The sequence below is a fragment of the Astatotilapia calliptera genome, chromosome 3 (genome assembly GCF_964374335.1).
Source record: "Astatotilapia calliptera chromosome 3, fAstCal68.1, whole genome shotgun sequence".
Taxonomy (NCBI): domain Eukaryota; kingdom Metazoa; phylum Chordata; class Actinopteri; order Cichliformes; family Cichlidae; genus Astatotilapia; species Astatotilapia calliptera.
The window spans coordinates 33,096,896-33,113,153 of record NC_137424.1 but is presented as its reverse complement, the minus strand read 5'-3'; the positions used below and the strand labels follow the sequence as shown (position 1 = coordinate 33,113,153).

Genomic DNA, 16,258 nt, shown 5'->3' with positions numbered 1-16,258 from the left:
TGTCCCCGCTGAAAGGCTCTTTCCCTTCCTCCTCCCTCCCTCCGCTCCCTTTCTCTCTCCTTCTCTCTCTTCCCTCATGCAGGTTTATTTTCAGTGGAAGAGTCTTGGACATTAACTGCCCCGCCTCCATAGTCACTGGCAAACACACTGTACAACTTGCCCAAATTCCACTATTAACTACTATTCGATCGCGAACAACCGAGCCGCAAGTTCCCGCCCCCCTCCTCTCCTCTCCTCTCGTAAGCATTTGGTTCAAGAGTCCAGCTCTCAGCTGGGTGAAGAGTTGCTGGAACCGAATGGGGCCCAAAGAGCCACTCGTAGTTGTAATCTTGTCAGGTGCCTTACACTTCCCAAGAAACGGAAAAGTTGCGCGCAAGCATGCCGGGAAATCAAATGAGCTCAAGGCGAAGTCAAATAAAGCCAACTGAGATCGGGTTGGCTCTCAGGAGTTCTTGAGCTGTTGTCAGGGCTTCTCCAAACGCAGACAAGCAACAGTCTGTGTTCAAGAGCGAGACGTGTGATTAAACACTTCCCTTCCTTGTCGTCTAAAAAGAGTTCACAAAAAGGTGGATCCTGGATCCTGTTTTCACCCGCGCTGAATAAATGCTCCCAACATTTCTTCAAAGTGTTTTCAATTTAAGGGGATGGGCAGATGGAAAAGGTGTCTTCTTAATCAATACTCCCTTCCAAGAACATTGCCTCTAAAATCCACTGTGGTGATGCAGTGTCACCAGGTCTCGCGAGGAAGATGAGCAATATAATCTGAATCCCTGTCTGCGCACATCGCGTCAGTGAGGAGGGTTAAGTAGTACCACTTGTACAGTGTTTCTAAAACGACTCCACAGCACATCAACATTCAAGTTTACTTCAGCTTAAGCTCTCATCCAAAAAACAAAAACAAAAACCCACCTCCCAAGCCTGATATTTGTTACAATCAGGATGGAGAATCAGCCAATTTGAATTTGAATTCCATGTGTTCACTCCTCCATCTCCCACCCAACTAGAGACCACCAATGCGCGCACACACACACACACACACACACACACACACACACACACACACACACACACACACACACACACACACACACACACACACACAGACCTAGGTCTGATAAAGAGGCTCTTAAACCTCGAGGAAGTCTGTGTTGGTCTTTGAGGGGGACAGTCCTTAATTCTGAATACAACCTTGAACTCAGCTTCCCCCCGCCCCCTCACTGGTTCCCCCTCTCTCATTACTGGAATCATTCTTCCTCCCAGCTTACTTTCTCCAGGGTCCCTTCTCTTGTTTTTCTCGCCCTCCCTTTCAGGAGTTTGGGCCGAGTCCTTTTCCAGTGGGGAAGTCCGGGGCTTCTCCCTCTCCCTCCCTCTCACAGCGCTGACTGACTCCAAACGTCTTGTCTGTGAAGCTTCATTAGAATTCATTTGTTTGAATGGGTTCATTTCTCCTTCACCCACTGCCCCCCCTCTCCTCCCCTTGTTTTTCCAAGCTCGGGAGACATGCATATTAGCATAAAAATGTCCTCTGCCTCACCTTGAGTAACTGCATTGTTTTCTTGCTTTTTATTTTTTTTACACCCTGGACACGTTTCTGCATACGTGCATGCAAAAACAAGACAAATTTAATTTCTTGCACATTTCTATCAACATTATTTTAGTCTAAAGGTTGTAAAACGAACGCAATTGCTTCATATTTTCATGACTGTTAGAGCACTAAGTGTGAAAAAACCAAGAAGGAATATATTATGACCTCCTCATAAACACTGGAAATATGCAGTGGAAAATATGTGAAGCATTTAGTACTACATTCACATATACACAGCCCGCTTAAGCCAATAACACAAACCATTCTAATCTGCACTAACCATTAAAATAAATTTGCGGGGTATGTGGAGGAATGGGGTCAAATCTTCCACTTAATAACTGTTCAAACCTCCTTTAGCAGAAAAGACAAAGGAGGATCGGACCTGCACAATGTTCAGAACAAACTCTGAACCATTACTTTATTCAAGACTGCTTCAGCAGGCCCACATTGTCGTGGTGTCTGGTGTTTCACAGCCTCTATATTGTGATAAACATACTATACAGTAAGACCTTCCAAAGATGGGGTCATCAGGTCACTTTGAGCTTCAGGTGGAGGATAGCCACTCTGGCCATGGCGGGGTAACAATAGCCCATTAGCCTTTTATGGCTGAGGGGTCAAAAGGGCTTCTTTACCTTTTTTTTTTTGCCAATTTTGGATATACAGCTGAATAAAAACAGCCACTATTCCTTCCAATCATGCTATTCTGCTCATGCACTTACAGACCAGACCTGTCTACTTTTTAAAAACGCATAAAATAGATGTAATAGCTCATCATGTTACCAAGGAATCCACTGAGCACACAGTCAAACGCTTACGTGACCCAACAGTCACTTGATCCAGATGTTACAAAGAAGTAGGTTTCCAGTAAGCGCCGATACCTCACAGTCGGAGATTTCCTGTGCATGTGTATGTAGACGGTGGTGTGTTAATGTGTGTGTTTCAGCAGGGTAAGAGGGGGTCAGCATGGAAAGACTGATGGAGGTCTGTGGAGAGGAGTGCACAGTCGGTCATTTTAAGAGCAGAGAGAAGAAAAAGGTAAAAAAAAGAAATAAGAGAAGGAGAGCTTCCAGAAATGTGTCTGACCTGCTTCAAAGAGTCAAAGAACGAGTCGAGCTCAGGTGTAAAATCCTACTTTATATAGAATTCACTTTACTGTAGAACTCACATTTGAAATCATTTCAGTCACAAAAACAGATGATAAAATAATTAAATAAGAACTACTACACAATGAATACCTGAACCTTGCACAGAAACAACGTTTTACAGTCAGTGTGTGCGTGATTGTTAAAGCCTTCAGTTGTCCAGGCTCATGAGAAGAGCAGTTCCTCTCTTGATCCAGTGCTCTGGAGTCACAGCTCCAGATTTAAGTTCAACGCCCACAACAAAAGACGCTCGGCCTGCCCCACCAGCACGCACCGGGTAGTAGTAACACGGACACAGGTACGTACCTTCACACAGAGACACACAACTGAGTCAGTGAAACCACAAAGCAGGACAGAGAACAAAAACAAGAATCCAAACTAAGTGATTTATGGATGAACATAATAATACAGGTGACAAAAAACCACATGAAAATAAATAAAGTGGAACATAAAAAAAAGTTTGTGAAACGAAGTAAGGAATTTCACTCACTCTTGGCCATCTTCTTGCGGTTTTCCACTGGTTTGAAGTGGATGGTGGGTATAGGACAGACCATCTGCATGGGTTTAGCTTCCACCAAACAGGAGTTGTTCTTGTCCCAACCCGCTCCCTCTAAATACAAACCTCTGACGAAGACTCCGTCCTGGAGGGGCCAAAGAGACAGGTATGGAAGGCCATGAGCAGGAAAACGTGGAAAAAACATGGATTATAAATAGGTAAAGGGGAGGGGGAGTGATATAAACACTCGCTTGGAGGTGACTTCTTGCATTAAAGAAAACATGACTAACAGCTCTGCCAAGGAATTAGATAATGAAATGAGTAGAGGAAAGAAGAGGGAAGAGGAGAGCTGCAGAAAGAAAGATGGATGGCAAGAGGTGGTGGTGTTTGGGTGGCGGGGGTTACGGAGAAGCTAGAGTAGAGGCAGAGAAAGAAGAATAAGAATAAAACAAGGGTGGCTCAGAAAGGAGGTGAATGGGAAGCAGTAGGTCATGAGAGAGAGAACATGGGAACACAAGAGTGGTACAGAGAGGATAGGAAAAAGGAGGGTGTGAAGGAGGAGAACAGAAAGGGGAGGCGGGGGAGAAACGGGAGAAAAAAATCATTTGGACAGAAGGAAAAAGAGTCAAAGCTAAAAAAAAAAATGAGGGAAAACATCAAGTTAAGAAATGATAGAAGTGCAGACTGGCACTGAAAAATCAAAGAGAGAGAAAAGAGATCAGGGATAGAAATTAAATAATTACAATGTAAGAAAATATGACCAATCAAAACATTTTACATGATCTATAAAAACACCCAAACATCTAAACGTGAGTGTATTTGAGGGATGAAAATAGAGATGCTGCTTTGAATGAAAATAGATTGTTCTGGGAAAAACACAGCCAGTGTCTGAGTGAAGATGAAAGATGTGATGTAAAGCTGTAATGACAGCTGAAAGCTAATGGATCAGAAAAAGTAGCCCGGCGGCAGATTAGTGTCATTTTCTATACAATTTTAAGAAATACAATGTGTCTCACCTTTGGTGGGTAAAGGAGCTTGCTGTCATCTACAGTGGACACTATAAACTCCCAGGACAGCATGTCTACTGATATCTGCAGGGACACACAATAGAGCAGTTTTCATCAAATAAACACTGCGCAGCAAGCAAAGTAGGGTGTCTATATTATGTGTATTTTATGTGGTGTGAAATTTAATCTTCGCTGTTTAATCTTCAGTTTTGGAATCACGATTCAGTGGGTTCAGCTCACAAAACCGTCTGTTAAAACAAGCTGAGACACTCAAAAATATATGGCCATCAATCACAAAGTGAGCGGGATTACATAACCGTCTCCTGTGCGCATGTGGTTGTGTGAATGCTCACGTTGCGTTGTCGAGCTGATGACTGCAGAAGAGCAGTGAGGAAACCGTTGGGAAAGGTGAAACCGGACAGCCAGAACAAGTTGGGGGGCTGGGTCGTCTGTGCCCAGCGTGCAAACTGATCGACTCGCTGGCAAAGATCCCTAGTCCACGCTGCCAGGGGTTTCAGTGAGGGGTATGCCTAGAGGAGAGGGTGGGTGTGAGAGACGATGAGTGAGACGTGGAAAATCTACAACCATTTCATGCTTCCAGCTGTTGGCAGCTACTCAAAACAGGAACAAGTTCTGTTCAGTGCAGTCACACTGAGCACTGATGGCCTGTAGGTCTCATTAGCACACGAAACTGAACTGGTGAGTGAGAATTGAGAGGAAATGTACAAGGATGTCTCAGCATGCTGGCATCTTCAAATCTCAAAAGGAAAACCTTTACTTGCTTTGACTGATTTGATAATACATAAAGACTCGCTGGGATCTAAAAATAACTGACCAAAGCATAAAAGTGATTGTGATAATTGGTTTTATTATCGAATACATAAAAAGTAAGTAACAATGACCTGTTCTCATTTCCAACTCCACATATTTCTTATTAAACTCACCGGGACTCACTTTGCATTATTCACAATTCTAAATAATCACTGTTTCTCTTACACTGCAGCCCCTCGGTTCATCCTCTGTCTGAAACAAGCTGTTTTATCTCCCTCAACCCTCCTTTAGACTGGCTGCCCCTCACAAAGCCACGGGTGGGTGGGCCTCCTGTGTTCACAGCTAGAGCTGTATGCCTGAAACGGCTCTATTATGGAACAAGAGCGCCACCTCCTCAGAAGTAGGAATTAGTGGTTGCATGGTGATTGGTTTGATTTTGATTTCTTTGCATTTGGCGACCGACTACAAGTAGTTGCAGCCACTAACTCCATTAACTCCAACCCACAGTGTTACTGGAGGCCAAGCTAATGCCATCCACGGTAAGCATCTGGCTAGACATCGTGTTTCTAAGCTTTTCAGGGCCAAGTACAATAACCTCAGTTTAATCTGCATTTAGAAGCAGAACATTTCAAGTCATCCAGGTCTTTATGTCTTTAAGACATTCCTGCAGTTTAACTAATTGGTGTGTGTTATCTGGCTTCATGGACAGATAGAGCTGGGTGTCATCTGCATAGCAGTGAAAATTTATGCTATGTCTTTTGATGATAATGCCCAAGAGAAGCATGTATAATGTAAACAGAATTGGTCCTAGCACTGAACCCTGTGGAACTCCATAATTAACCTCAGTGTATGAAGAGGACTCTCCATTTACATGTACAAACTGGAGTCTATTAGATAGATATGATACAAACCACTGCAGTGCAGTACCTGTAATACCTACAGCATGTTCTAATCGCTCTAATAGGATATTATGGTCGACAGTATCGAACGCTGCACTGAGGTCTAGCAGGACAAGCACAGAGATGAGTCCACTGTCAGAGGCCATAAGAAGATCATTTGTAACCTTCACTAAAGCTGTTTCTGTGCTGTGATGAGCTCTGAAACCTGACTGAAACTCTTCAAATAAACCATTCCTCTGCAGATGATCTGTTAGCTGTTTGACAACTACTCTTTCAAGGATTTTTGATATGAAAGGAAGGTTGGAGATTGGCCTATAATTAGCTAAGACTGCTGGGTCTAGAGATGCTTTTAAGTAACGGTTTAACTACAGCCAGCTTGAAGGCCTGTGGTACATAGCAGATTATTAGAGATAGGTTGATCATATTTAAGATCGAAGAATTAATTAATTAATTAATTCAAATTTTATTTGTGAAGAAATTCATAAAGTCATTACTAGTTAATGTTGAAGGAATTGTTGGCTCAACAGAGCTCTGACTTCTTATCAGCCTGGCTACAGAGCTGAAGAGAAACCTGGGGTTGTTCTTATTTTCTTCAGTCGGTGACGAGTAGTAAGATGTTCCAGCTTTACAGAGAGCTTTTTTTAATAGAGCATCAAATTGGCTTTCCAGGCTAAATAATGATTTTCTAAATTAGAGAGACACCATTTCCTCTTCAGCTTATGAGTTATCTGCTTTAAGGTACACATTTGAGAGTTATACCAGTGAGTCATGTACTTAGAGGAGCTACATTATCTAGAGTTGTACACAGTGAAGAAGTAGAGATATTAACAAGATGATCAACATCAGTAGTGTTAAGCTGCTCTGCACCGTCTTGGCGCAAGGCGTTGAGGAAGATAACAATGGATGAATTATATACTTAAACTTAGTTACAGCGCTTTCAGAAAGACATCTACTGTGATGAAATCCATTTGCCACTGCTGTGTAGTCGATTATTGTAACGTTACTGGGAAATCATTAGACAAAAGAGGGTTTTCAGAGTCTACATGGATGTTAAAGTTACTCACCCACAATAATTATTTTATCTGAGCTGAGCTCTAAATCACATAAAAAGTCTGAGAATTCAGAAAGTCTGAGTAAGGCGGACGATAGATAACAACTGGTTTTCCAGTTTTCCAGCTAGGGTGGACAAGTCAGGCTTTCAAATGAATGTAAACTCTGCACAAGGCCTTTGGTTGATTACCAAGCTGGAGTGGACGATTTCTGCCACAAACCCCACCTGCGCTTCGATGATTCTAACAATTAGTATAACTCAGGGGCGTTGATTTCATCATACTGTAACCAATCAATTTGTTGATTAATGATTAAACTATAAAAAATAAACTATAACAATAACAATAAAAAGAGCTATATCCATTTTTCTGCAATCAAACCTCAAGTGCAACCAAACCTGGTCACCATCTTTGAAGGAATCATTTTAAAGACATCATGGCCTTAATATTTGAAACTATGATTTTGTTTAATGTGAGCATCCACAATTTTATATACGACAGAAAATAAGGAAAAGCAGAACAGACGAACTGTTCCTGCATTAGTCATATCCCCTCATATCTGTTTTTTTCAGTAGCTTATCAGTCATCTTATCTGCAGTAACATCAAACACAATGTGAAATACCAAACACAGCTTTACAAACAAAAATATCTGTATAATGAAAGGCGTGTCACGTATAAATTAATGCCTCAGATCCAAAGAATAAATGCTCGCGAACCACTTTTTCTGTCAGTCTACTCACTGATTTAAAAACCTTTTACTCAAAAGCAACAATTACAACAATGGGTTAGTGTGACAGACTCCGTCACAGTTCTCTATAATTTCAGAGAGTGAAAATAATCAAAACACGTGTGTTAGCTGTAACAGTAAAGATATAGCTGGGAAATGGCTCGTGCCTAGTAACTTTCCAAAACAATAAATATCAGCATGACTTAGTAATTCTCCATTTCAGAGGAACTAGCTATTAAACCTTTCAGCATTGTCACTGACGTTAAAGCCGCCATATCTGCCAAGAAGGGCTGTCATAGAGTAAAAAGACCAAACAGATGCCTAGGTTGAAGATGGGTGTAATAATTTCACTGTACAATACCATCTTAGCAACACTGATAAGCATCAATCTTATTGATATATGTTTCCCGTTGGCCCTCACGTTCACAGACGAGCTAAATGCTTTCAAAATGTAGGCTTCATGTCTGGAAAGCCACCAAGCCTTTATTGACAATATACAATTTAATGATTAATTTAAGATGTATCTTAGGCGCACACACATTCATTATATGGTCGTCGCACATACGCACACAAATACAGGCAAAGGCTTGTGAGGAAACCAGATACAAAATGGCCGGAGACAGAGAGGCAGGCAGGCCAAAATTAAAGCCATGAGTCTGAGAGCTCAGAACTAATGACAGGCTGCTATGCCAAGGAGGGGCGGAGAAGAGAGGGATGGAGGGACGGAGGGATAAATAAGCAGGACACTCTTTGAGGGGCTGTAGTTGCTGCCTGGATCAGATGAAGCGTGACGAGAAAGAAAGAGAGCAGAATGGAGGTAATACTTCCAACATATAAACAGGAATGAGATACAGACGATGAAGAATGGAGGTGGACAATGACTGAACTGGTGCACAAAATGAGAGCAGGAGGAAAAAGAGTAAGCCACAACTGAAGTGAAAAGACCAAGAGATGAATAAAAAGCCTGGAATGGGAAGAAATATAAGGAGAGTCGTCAGGTTTACAAGTGATCAGCAGAACAGAGGCGCTCAGCTGGAGGCAACAACTCTAATAGCTATCCAATACTCCTATAAAAGGAAATAGATACACACACTCGCACAGACACATACGGTATATTGAGCTGTTTAAGCTCCTGGCTAGAGCACAATGAGCTCAGGGTCTTTTTAGGAAAGTGGAGCAGGCCTTGGAAGGTTTACTTTGCTTATTACACTACGATTAGTTCACAGACACTGGCTTTGTTTGGCTGCTGAAGCCCGAGGTATGCTCCACCTGACTAACAGCCTCTCACAAATACACCCATGAGCAAAAACACATACATGCATACATACATGCTTTTCATCCACAGCTCTAAGTCAGACACTTGAATATAAACATGAACTGCCCTTACTGACCCTTGTCAGTGGACACACACAAACACACTCTAAACACACACACCGACACTCCCTTGTAGTCAGAAGCCTTTCCAGCCTCTTGACCTGGGCTGACAGCACCCTGTGTTCTCTCCCCACTGTAAAGAGTCCAGTGATAATGAAGCCAGAATGGAGCATTTGGACAGAATCACAGCTGGAATACAGCCAGAGCCACACTGAGCCCATCTGTGTGTGTGTGTCTGTGTGTGTGTGTGTGTGTGTGTGGACAGACCAGAACAATAAATGTATGTCTGCGTAGCCAGGCAGGGTGATGGATAAATACACATTTAATAACAGACCAGTGAGTGAGCACAGAGACAGGCATGCAGCTGTTTCAGTGGCTCAAAGCAGATTAGATCCGTGCTGATCGGATCACAATCACAGGGATCAATATGTGATATGAGTGCAGAGCAGACATCTGAAGGGCCTCTGTCAAGCAGCAACACACCAAAGGAATCTGTGGTAACTATCTCAGGGAGAGGAAGGCTTAAAATGCAGATTAAATCAGAATATGTAATGGAAAAATAAACACAGCGCTCTGTCAGTATTGAAATATTATCTGCGACCCTTATTCAGAAATGCTTGGTCAGTGCTTGATTATACAGTACAGCACGGCCAAACCAAAGAAAAGTTACATTTCTCTTCACAGTATGCCTTTAATCACGAATTCTGTTACTCCTTTTCAGTTTTACTTCAGTTCTGATTCAGCAAAATCTTCTTTGGCTTTTCATGTGCGCCCAATTTTCCAATAAGTAGCTTTCTCAGCACTATTGATCTTAGCAGTCCATCCTCGTTGTAGTCTGTCTGTCAACTTTATGAAGTAAGATAATCAGAAAGTACCACATGCAGTTTCACATCTGTCATGACTTAGAACGTGTGCTTCACACATAGGACGTGTGAGTGCATCGATTTATTTTTAAACAGTGAGAAGCGGCCTCATGCAGCTGAGAAAAGATAACCAGTGAATGCACAGTGGAGCATATTTGGGTTAATGTTTTTGTAACCTCAATGAACTTCTAGCCTAGAAGTCTAATCTCATAACAGGTCTTTGCATTTCTACAACCCCCAAAAAACGGACCCACAGTTGAAGAAAAGTGCATTTGATAATCTACAGTGTTCTTGTTGAGCTAGCAGAGACATATACAGAAGAATACATCTGCATAAGGAGACAGACCCAAGAAGGATCAGTAAAGGATCATAACTATCCTGCACTGGTAGCTGTAATAAACTGTGTGCACGTGTGTGTTTGCACCTTCTCCCACAGCGATGGTACACGGGCATCATGGATACAGTTGAAGATCTCCTCCAAGCTGGGTGACATCACTACTAAGCCTTTGATCCCTTTCTCCAGTTCCACCAGAGATGATCTAAAACACAAACATACACAGTTACAGTAAAACTGTGTCAACTGTGACAAAATGTGTAAAACATTTGATTGATAGGTGTTTAGCAGTAACTAGCATTGAGCCTTTTGAAATTACTCTTCGTCTTGCACATAAGCACAAGAGCAGGATGGTGAAATCCAAACTGCGTCTAGGACAGAAACAACCGCGCTGTAATACTAACGCAGCTTCAGCTGGGAAAGCTGCAGTGACAGCATGCTAACACAAAGCTAGCCAAGAACCTAGACTGATGTTAAAGCTGAGCGCATGCTGAACCCAACTCAGCACGCAGAGCCTGAACTTTAGCAGGTAACAAAAGGAGTGATAAGAAGTCAGGCTTGCAGCGTTGTAGCATCCATTTCTATCTGTCTACAGTAGAATCACTTTAAGTTGTCTTTGGCTGGTTTTCAACTTTGCTTTGTGTTGTTGGCTTCGTGTTTATATGCAAACACTAAAAGAAAGATGCCCCTGAGTCCTCATTAGGATTTGTGCGGGTACATGTAACTGTCATCTAAGGTTTATTTTGTTAACTGGTAATTATTCTGTAAATTGATCTGAAATGCATCGTCTCATAATGACAAAGCAATGTAATGAGTAACGTAATTAATTACTTTTTCTGGTGAGTAATCACGTAATGTACTTTATGTTACTTTTAAGACAAGTAACGAGTAATGTGTAATACATGGCTTTTTTTGGAATAACGGCCCCAGCACTGCCTAAAACACATCTAGGATTATTAGCGCTCTGCGACAAGACCACACCATGTTATACTTAAGTTATTCTATCAAGTGCACAACTTTCTGTTATTGATTTGTCTTTAATAACACTGGTAAATGGACTGATACCTATACAGCACTTTTGTACTCAACCACATTTATATTGCACTTCATTCTATGTGTTTTACTACTTCCCACTGCTTAACTGTTCCACATAGACTGACTCACACTGATGCATGCATCAGGAATTCAGGATTAGTACGCCTTAGCTCCTGAGCCACAACATTAAGTTAAAAATAGAAATAAATAGCATTGTTTTATAACTTAAAAAAATATGAATAGCTGACCCAACCATAAATATGAATTTCTGCTTTTTTAATTTCTGTTATTGTCTTCAAACTGGTACAGAGGCTAATTGGAAGGAGTGAAAATCAAAAAAATCAAACACGTGAGAAAAAGCACTTTTGTTAGCAGGGTCTGAATTATTCAGTGAAAATAAAGTGCAATTATTCAGCTGTGAAACTGCACAATTTTAGCCTCAGATTTGTTTTTCTACCTGATGGCATATGACACCTACATTTAACTCATTTGAAACTGTAGATTTACACATCAAGGTACAATAAAACAGACACACACACACACACACACACACACACACACACACACACACACACACACACACACACACACACACACACACACACACACACACACACACACACACACACAGAGTTCATACTTAATGGTGCTCAGCAGAGAGTTGTATCTCTGGATCTCTTGCAGCAAGACCACATTAAGAGGTGAAGGGTTGTCCAACAAGAGGGTTTTCGTGCCCTCGCATTCAATGTATTTTGGGATCTTTACACGAACATCTGTCAACAGCTCTAATACCTAGAAACACAAATAAAGCAGATATAACAGGTTCATTCCCAGTAGTAAAATACACACTCCAGGAGAACCAATATAAAAGTGGTGATAATGAGATTTTACCAATTAGACTGTTCACACTACTATAAAACTACAGCATTTAAAGCACAGAGACAAACTGCCAATACCTCCAAGAAGGATCCTAAGAGATAATGTGCCTTTAACTTGACTTTAAACAAAGCAGAAATAATAAACAGAGCTATATCTGAAAGCAAATCCATGCACGGGTGATTAGATATAATCAGATCCATCAACATTCAAAAGCAGCAGCTAAGTGGGACCAGCATGTGGGACTTGTGTTAGAAGCAATTTAAAGTTGTGATAAATGCTCTGATCTTGATCTTGCACCACAACAGCACTCTGCTAATAACTAACAGAACAGTTTTTTTAAATTTAATTTATTAAAAACAACAAAACCCAAATAAACAGTATAATGTCCTAATAACACACAGTTTCAGTTTTATAGAATACAAACCTTCTGAGTCCTTTCCTTAAACTTCAGGGTGAAGCATAAGCCATAAAGCACAGATTCCCAGATCTGTATCTTATTACACTGATGACTGTTAGCCAGTGTTATGTAACTATATGGATGTCTAAGCATTGCTGGGAAGAAATCTGTCAAATATGGCTGTCTGGAGTCACGCAGACAGCCTTTTTCAAGCAATTACTAACCATTAACTGGAAAAAAGAACATTACATTTCCCACGTTCTACTACACATACTTTTAAAGAGAGATGATGCCATTCAGGCTATACGGCCCAGTACACTGATTAACTGTTAAGCCCAGCGTTAAAAAACAAAACAAAAACAAAACAAAACAAAACAACTTTATTCAATATGCACATTATTACATTTTGTAGTTTCATCCCTGTTCTCTCCTCCCAACTTGTTTCACCCTCACCTTATCTTCTCTACTACCCCCAGCAGCAGTCTTGCTGGTAACCTGGGGCTGCAGGGAGAGCAGGGTGTCAAACACTGTCTTAGTCTCAGCGATCTGGCTTGCAATGTCAGCATTAGGGTGCTGGCCAAATAGTTCTGGATGCTCTGTGGATGGCATCCTGTCGATATATTCCTTGCATAAAGCCTGGGAACCGTCACGGGGGATGTAATAGTTGGTTAAAGTTGATAACCTGACAGAGAAAAAGGGGTTAATAATTATATATATATATTATATAAAATGCCCATCAGCATAATAACAGTGCAAAAAAGACAACATCATCATAATACATATGATAAGATTAAGTGTTCTGTTGGGAGCAGCAACATGAAGTGGTAGTAATTTCCTGTGCTTCAGATTGCCTCAACACATTAGCAAACAATCGTTCTACAACTACTCCTGCGTGAATGGAGCACTGAAGGTTTGTATTCTAAGCCTCAAAGATTTCACTTGATATTTATCTAAGGGGAAATCTGAGTCTTTGGGTAGAAATGATAGAAACACACGATTTGTGAAGCCAGTAAATAAACAGAGTAAGAGATCTTGACAGCACTCGGTGTATCTGCTTTTCTTAAGAAGTGATGACCTTGCTGTCCTCTTGGTGGTGCTAGCACTCTGTGAGCAAAAAGGTGCTTCAGAAAGTCTCAGTTTGAAGCAACAGTTTGCATCAAATATGGGAAATGTTTAGGCATCGGTACTTCTGCAAAAGTGCTTTTGTTTACCAAAACATATTTAAATTATTAGCACAGTGCACTGGTTTGAAGCAGTTACTAGTATACTTGCATTAGCACACTGAATAATATCTTACTTGAAGAATGGCTGGTTTATGACAGCGTCACAGAAGTAGTCATTGATGTATGTGGTCAGAAGACGTCTGTCCCAGTCATCGGTGACGTGACCTCCATAGTTGACCCCAGCAATGAGGTACTTGAGTGCATCCCAGGGAATCTCCTCATAATCATTCAGGTACAGACTGAGTAGTTTCTCACTCACCTGGGAAGTATTAAGACAAAGAGCTTAACAGACTGGGTTTGAAATCTGACACAACACATCAAGGACAAGTGCAAAACTCTCTGGAGCAGAAAGAAAAAAGAAATGTTAATGAATCAGTCTCACACACCTGAACTAAGTTCTTGTGATTTGCATTTTGTTGTACTTTTGTTTACTACATTATTGTTCTCTGACACAGGAGAGCATCGTGTTGTTAGGAAAATAAAATCAACTACCTGCATACTTATTATTAATTACTCTAAATTAATGTGTTGTCTTTAATAAAGACACACGTACATTTATCCTAATCAATCAATCTTTTTCTTTACATACAAAACCATGTGATCTTCACTACATCAATCAGCAGATGTAAACACAAACATTATTACTGCACTAAACATTTGTTTTTCTGTCCTTTCCAATAGCTGTCACAGTTTTTTTCCTGTATCAAATGAATCTCTCACCTCAAAGTCAGAATCATTAAAGCCATACACAATGTTCCAGCCCATCTGTAGAAACTTCTTCCTTTCCAGAAGGATGCTGTGGAAAAAGCAGAGGGAGAAGAGGAGCTTCCTGTAGAACGCGGGTTTATTGCAGCTGTTGAATTGAGCTTCTGTCACCAGCTGGTAAAGACGCTTCATGTTGGCTTTAACACCCTGAGAATGAGAACGGGATGTGTTAAGAGTTTAGAGCTTATAGTTTCAGTTACGTGTAGCGTGTATGTAGTGACAAGTAAAACTCACACATACAAGAATGTATATATTGTATGACTGTAGTGACACAAAGCTGTGTCTGTGAGTGTGTACCTTCGGTGGTTCAGTGGTCATCTTGATACCAGCCTGCAGAATGGTAATGGGAAAATCAGGGTGTGGTGAAGAGCTGAGCCAGAGCCTGAAGTCTGGGTGGGGCTTCTGCAGCTGTAGCTGCTTAATCAGCTTGTCCAGCTCAGGCATCCATGACAGAGACAGGTGACAGTTGGCCAGGAACACCCAATGACCTGAAAGAGTCAGTTCAGTTTAGTTCTACGTGTAGATTCCTATTTGAGTAATCAGACACGGTGATCGTTAAAAAGCAAACAAACAAACATAGCAACTGGTCTAGCACCGTTCTTAATGCCCTCCTCTATCATGCTCTTGGCAATGGGAGCCTGTCCCTGGCCCAGAGACAGAGCCTGGAAGTGGTTGCTCATCCCAGAAGCCTCAGCTAGCTGCAGCAGAGCGCCTGTAGGGTCCACCCCGGGAGACAGAACAAAGATCAGAGGAGTACAGCTAGTTGATTCCTCCACAACCTAAGGAGAAGACAAAGATGGCACATTCATCAAAAAAGCTGGAAGAGAGTGAGACGATTTTAAAAAAAAGGCAACTTACTTGACACCTAACAGTAACTCTGCAATGGGATTTTTGGAGATTTTGACACTTCAAGCAAAAATTCAATTGCAACTAGAAAGATTATATTAACAAGAATCCAAACCTTTAATCATGATACTTGGAAAAATATCAGGAATTAGTTTAAAAAGACCTGAAACTCACTGATTTCATGTCGAGTACAGGTGGTTCCACAAAGCGAGAGCCGAGGTGTTTAATGATGAAGGAGGTAATGCAGAAAGAGACACGGTCGGGACGCATAGCACGCACTATCAGCATTTTCTGGAACTCATTACACTTACTCTCCCAATCACCTAAAGGGGGAAAAAATGTAAATCTGTAATTATACAATTTATTAGGAGTGATGCATAAAGACAAGAAGAAAAACAAATAGTCAAGTAATTAAAACTGTTGCACAGCAGTAAGAAAAAGCTGACTTTCTTGCACATCAGTTCACCCGGCCTCTCAGGAGAGCACGCTCAGTCAGTTTGCTCACAGTGAGAAGACTTTCCTCCATAAGAACACAAATGTACCCTCTATAGCACATTCAGACCTGGAAGTGGAGCATTCTCTGGCTCAGAGCTGGTGAACCAAACGTTCCAGTCTCGAGAGGATTGTTCAAAGGAGGACACGATGCCACGGAAGCCGGGCAGCTTATCCAACTGTGTGATGTTGTCCCAGCTGGAGTCTGCCAACCAGCTGGTAAATGGGTTATCCATCTGCCCCTTCTTATCAAGAACCTACAAGCATCAATCAGTCAATCATCAGTCAGTAGTCTAATTATCTCATCAATATAGGATATATAGCATATACTAAACACACTCATACACAGGTCTTTTTGAGGGATATTAGCAAA

At 41.3% G+C, this 16,258-nt stretch overlaps 1 protein-coding gene across 1 annotated transcript in view; it reads right to left on the bottom strand.

Moving 5' to 3' along the window:
* Positions 1–2,699: 2,699 nt before the first annotated feature.
* dnah2 (dynein, axonemal, heavy chain 2) overlaps positions 2,700–16,258 on the bottom strand; it is a 62,470-nt gene continuing 48,911 nt past the window's right edge. The window contains exons 76-88 of the mRNA XM_026161647.2: positions 15,956–16,142; positions 15,568–15,716; positions 15,143–15,326; positions 14,845–15,035; positions 14,503–14,694; positions 13,857–14,041; positions 13,013–13,241; positions 11,924–12,075; positions 10,339–10,453; positions 4,584–4,760; positions 4,240–4,314; positions 3,218–3,368; positions 2,700–3,033 (exon numbers count right to left, since the gene is read on the bottom strand). Coding sequence (XP_026017432.2) covers positions 2,879–3,033; positions 3,218–3,368; positions 4,240–4,314; positions 4,584–4,760; positions 10,339–10,453; positions 11,924–12,075; positions 13,013–13,241; positions 13,857–14,041; positions 14,503–14,694; positions 14,845–15,035; positions 15,143–15,326; positions 15,568–15,716; positions 15,956–16,142 — 2,142 coding nt within the window. The 3' untranslated portion in view covers positions 2,700–2,878. The remainder of the gene's footprint in view (positions 3,034–3,217; positions 3,369–4,239; positions 4,315–4,583; positions 4,761–10,338; positions 10,454–11,923; positions 12,076–13,012; positions 13,242–13,856; positions 14,042–14,502; positions 14,695–14,844; positions 15,036–15,142; positions 15,327–15,567; positions 15,717–15,955; positions 16,143–16,258) is intronic.